The sequence below is a fragment of the Sturnira hondurensis genome, unplaced genomic scaffold, assembly GCF_014824575.4.
Source record: "Sturnira hondurensis isolate 20B ecotype Veracruz unplaced genomic scaffold, ASM1482457v3 Scaffold0003693, whole genome shotgun sequence".
Classification (NCBI taxonomy): Eukaryota; Metazoa; Chordata; class Mammalia; order Chiroptera; family Phyllostomidae; genus Sturnira; species Sturnira hondurensis.
The window spans coordinates 6,781,068-6,793,537 of record NW_028076324.1 but is presented as its reverse complement, the minus strand read 5'-3'; the positions used below and the strand labels follow the sequence as shown (position 1 = coordinate 6,793,537).

General features: G+C 50.1%; 1 protein-coding gene across 1 annotated transcript; it reads right to left on the bottom strand.

The window, feature by feature from the left end:
* Positions 1-249: 249 nt before the first annotated feature.
* Positions 250-6,080, bottom strand: GZMM (granzyme M). The gene is made up of 5 exons (XM_037042273.1): positions 5,973-6,080; positions 2,904-3,063; positions 1,674-1,809; positions 1,317-1,577; positions 250-840 (listed from the first exon to the last, which is right to left on the bottom strand). Exons 1-5 carry the CDS (start codon positions 6,037-6,039, stop codon positions 667-669), a joined length of 798 nt encoding a protein of 265 aa, XP_036898168.1. The 5' UTR covers positions 6,040-6,080; the 3' UTR covers positions 250-666.
* Positions 6,081-12,470: the final 6,390 nt, after the last annotated feature.

The following is a 12,470-nucleotide window of genomic DNA, read 5'->3' as shown; positions in this document are numbered from 1 at the left end:
AACGGGCACATCCACAGGGACAGAGAGTGGATTCGCGGGTGTCAGGGGCCTGGGAGGGGCTGGAGGTGATTGTTGGTGGGGACAACGCTGCTCTTTGGGGTGATGGGATGTTCTGGAATTAGATAGAGGTGATGGTTATATAACCTTGTGAACACGCTAAAAACCACTGAATTATACACATAGATGAATTGTAAGGCATGAGAATTATATCCCAAGACTGTAAACATATTACAAAAGAAATAAAAGGAAGAAGGTTCTGGGATGTTGTATTCAGTGACCCCTGTCCCCCAGCACCCGGCACATCCCCTGCCTGCCAGCTGAACTCTGGCTGCGGCTCCCAGCCCTGGACAAAGCCATGCCCTGCCATCCTCCTGGCCTTGCCCCAGAGCCCCTCCTGGGAGGAGCCGGCCCTTGCCTGCTACTGGGCTGCCTTCAGCAGCCTCAAAAGTGCAACCTCTGTTTTATAAGCAGGGAAACCAAGGCTTGTCTTAGGCCTCACAGGCAGCATGGCAGAAGTGGGAACAGAATCCAGGCAGGACTCCTGCAGTTTCTTTATTACAATTTATTTGTCCTCTGAGTGTGGCCAGTCCTCTTTCTGCCCCTCCCCATAATTCTGCCGGGGGGGGGGGTCTCACAAGCAGGGGAGTTGGGATCACCTCTGAAGCATCAGGCCTGAGGCGCAGCCGGCCAGCGCCTGATGATCTTCTTGATCCAGGACACATAGGGGGCCACAGCAGTGGCCACAGGGGGCTTGAATATGTTAACGCATGTTGTGGAGCTGAAGGACAGGATTCCAGCCACTTGGCCTGCGGTGCACACCAGGGGCCCTCCTGAGTCCCCCTGTGGAAGACCGGTTACCCTCAGTGCCTACTGAAGAAAGCCTGTTTATCCCCAGGGGGCGAGAGGGTGGTTCCAGGGTGAGACACCCCCAAGTCCCACATCTACCTACACACATGTCCTTACTCCCCTCCCAACCTCTTTCATTCCCTTTTTCCTTCCTTCCTGTCCTTTTAACACTCTTTGCTTCTTCTTTCCACCCCAGGACCTTTGTACATGCTGTGATCATCTTTAGTGCTAGAGTTCAAACCCCATCTCTGCTGCTCCCTGACTATGTGGTCATGGGCAAGTCACTTAACTTCTCTGTGCCTCAGTTTCTATATCTGGAAAATGGACTAATGCTAGTACCAATCTCCAGGATCCCCCAGAGAATGGGCAGAGCTGGGGCCCAGGGAGAGTTGGGTCTTGCCAGGTTGCCCTGACCGCAGGCTGATGCCCTCACCTCAGGCTAATCTGCCCCGCCGCCACTGCCCCTTTACCTTGCAGGGGCCCTCATTCTTGGACTTGGCTTCCAAGCAGATCATGTTGGGGGTGATGGCACCATTCCAGAAACGACTGTTGTTGCACATCTTGGCATCCAGAACATGCATGTCCAGCTCCTTCAGTGCTCTTGCCAGTTGCTCAAGCTGGGTCAGCCCCCAGCCGGCCACACTGCACTTTGCTCCTGTCGCCACTGGCTGGTGCCTTCTGGGTAAGGCCAGGGGCTTGATAGTCTTGTTGAAAGCCACCTTATGCTCCAACTACAAGAAGGGACAGCTAAGTGAGGGACAGTGGGAGACAGGCAGTGAGAGAAGGGGGTCTGGGTGCAGCCGCCACCCCTTACCCCGCCACAGCACCTTAAGCAGTGCGAGATCATTCCTCAGATCAGGGGCCGGCTTGTAGTTGGGGTGCAGAACTGCTTTCTTGACTTTTAAATTGAGGACATTGTCTCCAAGCTCATGGAGCCCCAGCTTCAGCCTCAGCTGATTGGTCCTGTGGGCAGCAGAATCAGGGTATGTGCTGCCATCCTACAGCTTGGGGAGCCCTCCACACACCCGAGCTCTGCCTCCAGGGTCCATCTAGGCTGACTTCAAGGTCAAGAGATATCTGCTGCAACACGCCGCCCCCCCCCCCGCCCCGTACCTGGCTCCTTTACCTGGCCTCTCTATGGCTGGGCCTTGCTCTGCCCCTTCTCAACTGCCTCCTCCTCCCCGCATCCAGGAAACTGTCCCTGCTCCCACCCCTGCCCCAGAGTCCAGTTTATCTCTGGCCAGAGGCTAGGCTGTGTGTGTTCAAAAATGATGACTTCCAGCCTGGGGCTCCCCTCTGTGGGGCTTCAGCCTCACCCAGTGCATATGTTAAGCCTCAACCAAAGTGATTTGTTCTAAGGCTGGCACGTGACCTAGGCTGGGCCTGTAAGTACTGATCCTCATAACTTTGCACAAACTATAGAGAAACAAACTCTTTCCACAGGATCGAAGGGGTTCCAAACTTGCCACCATGCAAGAACCTTCCTGGAAACATGGCCAAGGTACATGACAGAAGCACTGAGGGACAGGTAGGCTCCTGACCAGCTCATGGATCAAGTTGTGCCTGAAGCCTTATGTCTTCCTGAGCCTTTCTTTCACACGAACAAAACAGATAGCCTTTGGTTACTTTGACCAGTTTTATCTGGGGTCTTCATTACTGTGTAGTCCAGAGATAGGGCACCTCCAAGATCGATTTATTTGGTGGCTTCCTAGATTGGTTCTGCCACCCTCACAGACCAGGGCTAACCCCACGGCCACAATGAGAGACACATTTCTGGGTGTCCCAAGAGGCCCAAACTCTGCGCAGTTGGAAGGTGCTTTGTTGTGGCAAGTAAAGTTTCCCTAGGAACCCTTCAGCATAATGTCACTTAGGCACGCCCAAGGTTGACGCCACATACACACACCAGAGCAATCACAAGAGAGGGAAAGGGGGCAGCCCTACACCCTACAATTGACTTAAGTCTGTCAGGATCCACCTCTCGGTAAGAATGGGGAACCTGGGATAGAATCGGGGACACTCAGGGTGACAGAGGGGGTGGGCAGGTTAGGATCACTTACGGCTGGGCCACGCAGTGGGCAGCTGTCAATACCCACAGGCGGTCCACAAGGACTGCCCCACACAGGTGGGTGCCGTTTTTCTGCAGCGAGGCCATGTATGGTCGAGAGTGGGGGACAGCCTCGCGACCCCCAATGATGTGGGTCTTCAATGTTTCACCTCCTAGGGAGAGGAACAGAGCTCCAGATTAGGGCCAGGTGCCCCATCCCTGCTGCGGCCGAGGGGCCTCAACCCTAACCCAGTGCCCTCTGTTTCCTGAGATATTCAGGTCAGCAAGCGAGACTGCCTTTGATCCTCCTCCATCCTTTACCCCTACGTCATGGTCACCAGCAAGTGACCATCTTGCATTCACACATCCCCCTCCCTCGCTTCTGGGCCCTACCGGGACTCCCCTGGTCACCACAGTGCAACCCCTGTTGCAGCAGCTAGAGGAGCTGTTTAAGACGGAGAAACTGGACCATCACATCCCTTCCCTGGCATGTAAAATGGTGCCACCACTGTGGAAACAATCTGGCAGTTCCTCAAAGGTTAAACAGTTACCACTGGGCGCAGCAACTCCCCTCCAAGGGGAAGAACAACATATACCCACAAGATCTTGTGCACACGTGTTCACAGCTGTCGGATTCACAACTGCAAATAGTGGAAACGGCCCACATGTCCAGCAACAGGTAATGGATAAACAAAAGGTGATATATTCACACACTGGAGTATTACTCAGCCATGAAAAGGGTGGGGCACGGTCATTCACTACAGCTTCAGTGGCCCTTGAACACGTGATGCTCAGTGAGAGAAAGCAGACACAAAGGGCTGCATAGTGTGTGATTCCATTTATGTGAAATGTCCAGAACAGGGAACCACACAGAGGCAGGAAGTGGGCTGCTTAATGGGTGCCAGGGGCTGTGGGAGTAGTTGTTAATGGGGATGGAGTTGCTTTTTGGGACAATGGAACTTCCTGAAACTAGGTAGGGGTGCTGGTTGCCTAACACTCTGAATGTACTAAAACCCACTGGATTATATACTTTAAAGGGGTGAACTGTATGGCATGTGAATTACATCTCAATAAAAATGTTATAAAAATTGTTTCAAAATCAATCATGAGTTTTAAAAGATTGATAAAAGGTTTTTAAATGTAAATCAGTTGAAAATCTTCCTACAATTCTGCTTCGTGCTTTGAACATCTAAACTCCCTACGAGCCACAAGAGCCGCGTGAACTAGCCCTGCCCTGTCCCGTGGCTCCTCACTCCGCTCTCGCCACACTGGCCTCCCGGCTGCCCCTCTGCTGTACTGCCTTCGCTGCTGCTGCGAGGCCTTTGCCTGTGCTGCTCTGGTAGCCTTTCCTGCAGACATCCCCACGTCTGGCTTGGGTGTGTCTGTCTAAAAGCCCTCTCCTCAGAGACCCCTGTACCTCCCAACTTCCTTAATGTAACCCTGCCCCCTCACTCTGCTCTGTTCTCTTCCTGGCACTTGCCCTCCCTGACATTGTATTGCATGCAGACTTGCTCATGGACTGTCTGTCCCCACTAGTTCCCGAGGGTAGGCCCTGTGCCTGTCTTGTTTACAACAGACCTGAACAGTATGTGCTCAGCAAATACTGATGAGTGGATGAAAAATAACAAATGATGGATGAAAAATAGATGGATAGCCGACGAATGATGAATGGATGATGGCTGGATGGAAGGCAGAGAAAGATTGATGGATAGGTGGTTGGATACCTATCGTATTGGGTCCCAGATTTATCACAGAGCCATTCTTATCCAGCCCAGACAAAATTCTGGGATGTCCATCACCCACCACCTTCTAGCTCAAGCTCCTAGTCATCCAGTCCTGGCCAGGTAGGTACACATGATTCAGGGAGGCCAACAGCAGGGCCTCAAATTCCATCTCTGTGCTTCCCGGCCAGGCAATCCCGGACAGATCACCTCACTCGTTGGGTCATGGTTTCCTACGTTGCCACCCAGGTTTATGTACATATGTATATAAGGACCCTGCCTCCTGGATGCTGCCAGCAGGCAAAGAGCCTGCATCTGCCCTGCGTTCTGTGGTATTCTGCAAATCCAGCTCCAGGGTGAAGTGTGAGGAGCACAGGATATCCTCAGAGCCCCAGAGTCTTCCCTTAAGAAAACTGCAAGAGGAAATCAGTGGTTTTTACCCTGGAGAAATCGGGTGAATGTAAACTTCACCAAGTGATCAAGGTAATGGCGCGAGGAAGCAGGGGTGAACCCTCTGTGGTTCTGGCAGGAAATGTACAACCTGAACCTGACTTTGGGGACACAGCAGGCAGGCCCACAGGCATCACAAATGCTAGTGTTACAAGACCCAGGGGGAAGTGAAGAAACTGTTCTTAAGGCAAAGGACACCTTCAGGAGAAGGAGGACACCAGATGCACCCCTCTGGGTTTGTTCCCTCACAGGACACTGTGTAAACATTTGAATAAGGTCTGTGGAGGAGCTAACAGCACCATATGAATGCATGGTGTTGAGAATCTGCTATAATTGTGTAGAGAATGTCCTTGTTCGCAGAAAACACATCATGGCACTTAGGAATGAGGGGCAGTGTGCCTGAAACTTACTCTCCATTAGCTCTGATAATTAACATATATTTGTTACCACCCTTATCAGCAAGGGTGATAAGACAACTGGGCCAACATATTTATAACAGAAATCTAGTGGTCCTGGCTGGGTAGTATGGTTGGTTAGAGTGTCCACCTGTTAAGCCAAGGTTGTGGTTTAAATTTCTAGTCAGGGCATATACAAGAAGCAACCAATAAATGCATAAATAAATGGAACAACAAATGGATCTATTTCCCTCTCTCCCTTCCCCTTCCTCTCTAAAGTCAATTAAAATTTTTTTTTAATGAGAAAAACTGAAAATGCCTGCCCTGATGTGACCTGACCTCTTCCTTGGGGCCCCTGCTCGGGCCTCACCTCCTTTCTGGAGCAGCTGCCATTTCTTCCATCGGTCCCCTTCTGGGGAAAGGGAATTTATTCCCAATCTCTGTCCTGACACCCATCCACGAACGTCCAGGGGCCTAAACCTTGCGCATTTCCTCCCTTGCTTTGCTCCCACTCACCTGCCCGAAGGGCCTCTGGGGCCAGCAGCAGCAGCAGCAGCAGCAGCAGAGAGAAGGGGGCCTCCATGGTGCTGGGGACTCAGCTGCACATGCTGCCTGGGCCTCCAGCACCTTTCACACCCCACCCACCCCTTCCTATGCGGGAGGGGACTTTCACAGCTTCACTCCCCACAGCACCACCCTGGCTGGTTTTACTTCACCCAGAAGCATTTCAGAAAAGTCCTCCTAAAAGACACAGGCTCTCTGGAGAGAAAAAGCACATTACACATCCCACCTGAGAAATCAACAAAAATTCCTCCTCCTCATCGCATATCCTGTCAGGTTCTACTCCCATCTCATGCACCTTTGCGTGTGTGTAGTTTTAACATGATTGTTTTCTTTGCCCTATTTCTTATCGTAGCAAAATACACTTAACCATCTTTAGTGTGTGGCTCAGTGGCATTCAGCACATCACACTGTCGTGCAGGCAACCCCTGCGTCCGTCTCTAGAACTTTCTCATCTTCCCAAGCTGACACTCTGACCCCAGTAAACACTGACTCCCCTTCCCCAGTCCCTGGCACCCACTACCTCCTTCCTGCCTCTACAGTAGAATCTCACAGTATTTGTTCTGTGTCTGGCTTATTTCACTGAGCATAATATCCTCAAGGCTCATCCACACTATAGCAGGTGTCAGCATTTCCTTCCTTTTTAAGGCTGAATCATATTCCGTTATATGATTGGACCACATCTTGTTCATCTGTTCATCGTTCCACGGATATTTGGGTTATTTCCAATCTTTGTTGCTCTGGATAAAGATGGCACACACATTCATGCGCTATGAACACTTGGGGGACAGCCACAAATCTGAGGGTCCTTGCCAGGCTCAGCTGCATGGAGTGCTGCCTGGAGCAGCCGTCACTCTCAGCTGGACTTGGAGCTGGAAGGACGTCAGCCTGGGGGTGGTCCCAAAGTGACAGGAGTCCCCCTGAAAAGGAGGCCCACACACAGAAAGTTGAGCTTGGGGATATTAGTTTCCTCTTGCAGCTTTAACAAATTAATGAATTGCTTCACATTCAGTGCCTGAAACCACACAGACTTATCCTCTTAGTTCTGGAGGCCAGAAGTAGTTAGCGAGTGTCACTGGGCTGCACCCAGGTGCATGCAAGGCTGATTTCCCTGGAGGACCAAGAAGAAAATTGTTTCCTGCCTTTCTTAGCTTCTAGAGGCACAGACTCTGGGATCAAGGGATGGACATCTTTAGGGCTCTTATTCTATTGACCACAGGTTGGGGGAGATAGAGTCTGGACAGAACCAATGCCTGGATCCTGCTGTGCCTGAAACCCCCAGCCTTGTCAGATACAGAAACCAATAAATTTCCTTTTTGCTTAAGTCGTTTTGAGTGGGGCATTTTGTCCTTTGCTACTGAAGGGATCACGGCTATTAGAAGAGAAGAGGCAGAAACATTGATCCCACATGGCAGGTGAATTCACCTATGTGTTGAATTCACCACTGAGCCAGCCCCTATGTGTTGGGGCTCTGGAAGCAAGTCACCATCTCTTCTCTGATTAGATAGCACCTGAAACATGAGGCTCTGGAGTTCTGTCTTCACCCAGTAGAGTGTATGAGGCTAGGGATGAGTTCATCAACCAAAGGTTGTCCCAATTCAACACTGATAGAAATCCTCAAATTGGGGTGAAGGGATACTTTTTTTTGCAGCAAACCAATGTAATTGTGATATGGCGTGGCAGTGGGAAGGCTTGGCTGTGAGACAACTCAATTATGATACAGCACAGCCGTGAAACAGCCCAGCCAGCCCAGCTCGGGTGAGATGGTCCAATGTTACAGCTCTTGTGTCCCAGCTCAGTCCTAGCAAGAGAGCTCTGTTCAGCCACAGTGTGGGAATCAGTCTCCATCAGGAACTGAAAGTGAGCGCCATCAAAACAGGGGAGACTACCACATATAGAGACGTTCCCAATCCTGGTTCCTGATTCATTCATTTTTATGCAAATAAGACTCCAAATCTCCAGAATTTTGTCCAAAAGGCAGTGTCCTGATTACTTAGAATGGAGCCACTCTAATTGGTTGGTAAAGATACAAATGAGATTATAGCTGCACAGCTCTGATTGGAGGGCAGGTCTTCAGCCTATTGGTGAAAAAAAAATTTTTAAGATTTTACTTTTTTTTACTTTTTAAAAATATATTTTATTGATTATGCCATTACAGTTGTCCCATTCCCCCCTTCATTCCCCTTCACCCTGCACACCCCTCCCCCACCATTTCCCCCCTTTAGTTTATGTCCACGTGTCACAAGTTCTTTAGATTCTATATTTCCCATACTATTCTTGCCCTGCCCCCTGTCTATTTTCTACCTACTTTCTATGCTACTTATTCTCTGTACCTTCTCCCCCCTTCTCCTCCTCCCACCCCCCTGTTGCTAACCCTCCATGTGATCTCCATTTCTATGGTTCCACTCCCTATCTAGCTTTCCTCTTAGTTTGCTTTTGTTTTAGGTGTGGTTGTTAATAACTGTGAGTTTGCTGTCCTTTTACTGTTCATATTTTTATCTTCTTTTTCTTAGATAAGTCCCTTTAACATTTCATATAATAAGGGCTTGGTGATGAGGATCTCCTTAAATTTGACCTTATCTGAGAAGCACTTTATCTGCCCTTTCATTCTAAACGATAGCTTGGCTGGATAGAGCAATCTTAGTTGTAGGTCTTTGGATTTCATGACTTGGAATACTCCTTTCCAGCTCCTTCTTGCCTATAAGGTCTCTTTTGAGAACTCAGCTGACAGTCTGATGGGAACTCCTTTGTAGGTGACTGTCCCCTTTTCTCTTGCTGCTTCTAGGATTCTCTCCTTCATTTTAATCTTGGCTAATGTAATGATGATGTGCCTTGGTGTGTTCCTCCTTGGGTCCAACTTCTTTGGGACTCTCTGAGCTTCCTAGATTTCCTGGAAGTCTATTTCCTTTGCCAGATTGGGGAAGTTCTCCTTTATTATTTGTTCAAATAAGTTTTCCACTTGTTGCTCCTCCTCTTCCCCTTCTGATAACCCTATAATTTGGATGTTGAAACATTTAAAGATGTCCTGGAGGTTCCTAAGCCTCTCCTCATTTTTTTTTGAATTCTTGTTTCTTCATACTTTTTTGTTTGGTCAGTTTTTTCTTCCTTCTGGTCCACTCCCCTGATCTGAGTCCCAGTTTCCTTTCCATCACTATTGGTTTCCTGTGCATTTCCCTTCATTTCAATTAGTTGAGCCTTCATTTGTTCCTCTAATTTGTGACTAAAATCAATCAGTTCTGTGAGCATCCTATTCACCAGTGTTTTAACTGTGCATCTGAAAGGTTGGCTATTTCTTGATCACTTAGAATTACAAGCTCTGGGGCTTTGAGTTCTTCTTGAGCCATAGTGTTTTGGTCTGTTCACACCTGTTATGTATGAGGGGTAGAGCCTTAGATGTTCACCAGGGCGGGCGACCCAGTTGCCGGGTTGTGATGCTGTATGTGGGGGCGGGGTCAGAGAGGCAATGGCGCGTGTTCCATGCTCTCTCTCGGATTTTGGTCCCTTCTGCTGCTTCCCACAAGCAAATTGGGCCCTTCTGGTGCTGGTTCCTGGATGTGTGGGCTTGTGCACCCCCCAGGACCCTGTGGGTCTCTCCAATAAACTCTCTGTGAGCATGGGAGCCTCTCCCAGCACCTTGACCCCTGAAAGTTTTTCCAATTGGTGCTTTTAGGCTTTATTTCCCAGAGCTGGGGCCCTGGGTGGTGTGGTCTATCTCACTGCTCACTCCTTTGCCTGGTTTATCTATGCGTAAATGTGTGACTGTGTGACTGAGCTGCCTTGTGCCCTCAATGGGTCCGCCCGTTGCTACCCCACGCCTGGGTTCTGCCAACCACTGCCTGCTCGCCTGGGTCAGTCAGGCCGCTTTTTCCTGCGTGACCCCACTCCACCCGCCGCTGACTCCGCCCCTCTTACCAGTCTAGCTGAATGGTTCAGTGTTGTCAGACTTTCGTACAGTTCAATTTTTTGTCTGTTTTGGTTGCGTTTTTGTTACTAAAACTTTGTTGTCTTTAAACTTGGTTGTGCGAGGAGGCACAGTGTTTCCACCTATGTCTCCAGTTGGCCGCCCCAGATTTTACTTATTTTTAGAGAGAAGGGAAGGAAGGGAGAAAGAGAGGGAGAGAAGCATCAATGTGTAGTTGCCTCTCATGCAACCCCTACTGGCGACCTTGCCTGTCACCCAGGGACATACCCAGAATCAAACCTGGGAATCAAACCAGCGAAACTTTGGTTTGCAGGCCAGTGCTCAATCCACCAAGCCACACCAACCAGGGCCTATCGGTGAAGTTTTGATCCCAGCTCTCTTATAAGGTCAGCTCACACGGTGGCAGGAGTAGTGTCGGAGGCTGGCAGCTCAGTTTGTGGCTTTTTCCGGACATGCAGCATTCATGAGGGACTTCCGCAAACAATGGTTGCTCAACTCTGGTTATGATTTTGGACCCAATTAACCACAAGGAGTCCTTTTTGGCAGATATATTCTTCTCGGAGTCAAGAAGTTAGAAAAAAATTTGTATTTATAGCACGAGTTCACAGGCCCATCTTGTTTAATCCTAACAGTCCTAGAAAGTAGATTCTATTAGTGTCAGGATGGTCAGATTTAGCAACTAAATGTCGAGTGTGCCTGGTTAAATTTACATTTCAGATAGTTAACGGATAATTTTTTGTGTGTAAGTATGTCCCAAATGCTGCATGTGATACCCTTATAGTAAACACTTTGTTGTTTATCTGAAATTCAAATTTAACCGGACAACTCTATTATCTCCATTTGCAGCTTACAAAACTGGAGTTCTTTTATTTTTATTTTGAAAGTACCTTTATTAAAGCTAGGGACAATGGAACAAGGAAGGGCTTAGGACAGAAGCAGCAACAGGAGAGGGTCCAGGTGAGGCTGCTTTGACTCTCCAGAAGTCAGGGAGAAGTGGGCCTTGGAGACCCAGGGTCAGGGGTTAGCCCAGGCTGAGCTGCCGCTGCCCATTGCTACCCTGGTTGCAAGTCTCATGGGATCCCTTAGAGTTTAGGAGATGCACGCCTGTGGGGGAAGAGGCGGGGAGAAGGAAAGCTGTGAGCAGGCTCCCGGGAAGGAGAGTTCGTGGAGCACTGGGTTTCTGACTGTTGAAGCCATTTGTCCTTGGCTTTGTCAGTAGAGATGATTCAAATCTGGTCTCAGATACTACAGTCAGATTTGTGTGTGCAAAACGTCTTTTGAAAATCATGTGGAGTACGGTCTGAGGAGGAAGAGGGCAGGTTGTGGTGGCTTTAGAACCACCGGTTCTTGGACATGTTCCCATCAAGAGGTGGGGTCTGTCCTCTCTCCTTGAATCTTGCTGGGCTGGTGCCTATTTCAACCAGTCATGTGAAGCAGAAGGGGCACGGTGTGACCTCCAAGGCTGCTCAGAAACAACCCTGCTCCTGGGACCCTCGTCTTGCAGCCTGTGCTGCCATGCTGGGAGGAAGCCCTGATGATAGATGTGGGGCCGCGTGAGGGCACTCTGTCCCACTGAGTCTGGCCTTGAAGTTGCCCCAACCCAGGCACCCAGCTTGAATGCCTCCACATGACTCCAGTCCCCAAGGCACCTGATTCCTGACCCACAGAAGCTGAGCACAAACTGGCCGCGGCTCTATGTCACCAAGTTCAGACGGTTCAGCAGCAGTGGTGGTGAGGGACAGGGAAGAGGTCCAAGGGAGAGGATAGGCTGAACCAAGTCTGAGGAGGTGGCAGTGGGTGCTAGCATTAGGACAGAGGCTGGCAGTTTTCTGTGGACAGCCAGACTAGGTATTTCTGGGGTTAGTATTGGGGTTACACACCCCAGGTTGCAATTACTTAGTACTGAAGCTGCAGCTCATAAACAGCCAGACACAGGTAAAGAAGCAGGCATGGCCAGAAGCGGCTCCTGGTTTGCAGACACCAGGGCCTTCTAGTGCAGGCCAGCAGCTCCTGGGCCCCAGGAGGCCCTTCCTTCCCACTGCCATTCTGGAGGCTGCCATCCACTTGCTGGGCTCACAGGAAACAGGAAACGCAGCCCAGGTTCATACTGTGGGTGACAGCGGCTCCCTCATTACCCCCGAGGTGCAGTTCACAGCTGCCCCCTCAGGAAATGCTTCTAAGACGAGGGGAGGGGAGGCTGCACATCCCCAGGTCTTAGCAGGAAGAGGTGCCTGTGAGTTAAAAACACAGGCGGGTGGCCTGGCCACGGCCCTGGCAGAGCATTTGGGGAGGGTTGCACCTCAGCTCTACTCTGGGAGTCCAAGGACACCTGTGGATGCCCTTAGAGCTGAGTCACCTGTAATGCAGTGGGGCCCAGTGGGGCCTGGAACTAGGCCTACAGAGGAGGGGACTGGTGTGCTTGCCACACAGATTGGGCTCAAATCTAGTTGAGAGCTATGGTGAATAGGTGTCCCCTTGAGAGTGGCCCCTCACTGGCCCTGCCCTCCTCCCCTCAGTCAGGTTTAAGGAAA

What these genes read in the sequence shown, in the direction of transcription:
- GZMM (XM_037042273.1), bottom strand. Translation starts at nt 6,039, where the DNA reads ATGGAGGCCCCCTTCTCTCTGCTGCTGCTGCTGCTGCTGCTGCTGGCC. An exon ending in ATGATCTCGCACTGCTTAAG is followed by an intron (nt 1,578 to 1,673) that starts GTGCTGTGGCGG and finishes CCCTTCTTGTAG; the next exon opens with TTGGAGCATAAGGTGGCTTT. An exon ending in AGAATGAGGGCCCCTGCAAG is followed by an intron (nt 841 to 1,316) that starts GTAAAGGGGCAG and finishes GGTCTTCCACAG; the next exon opens with GGGGACTCAGGAGGGCCCCT.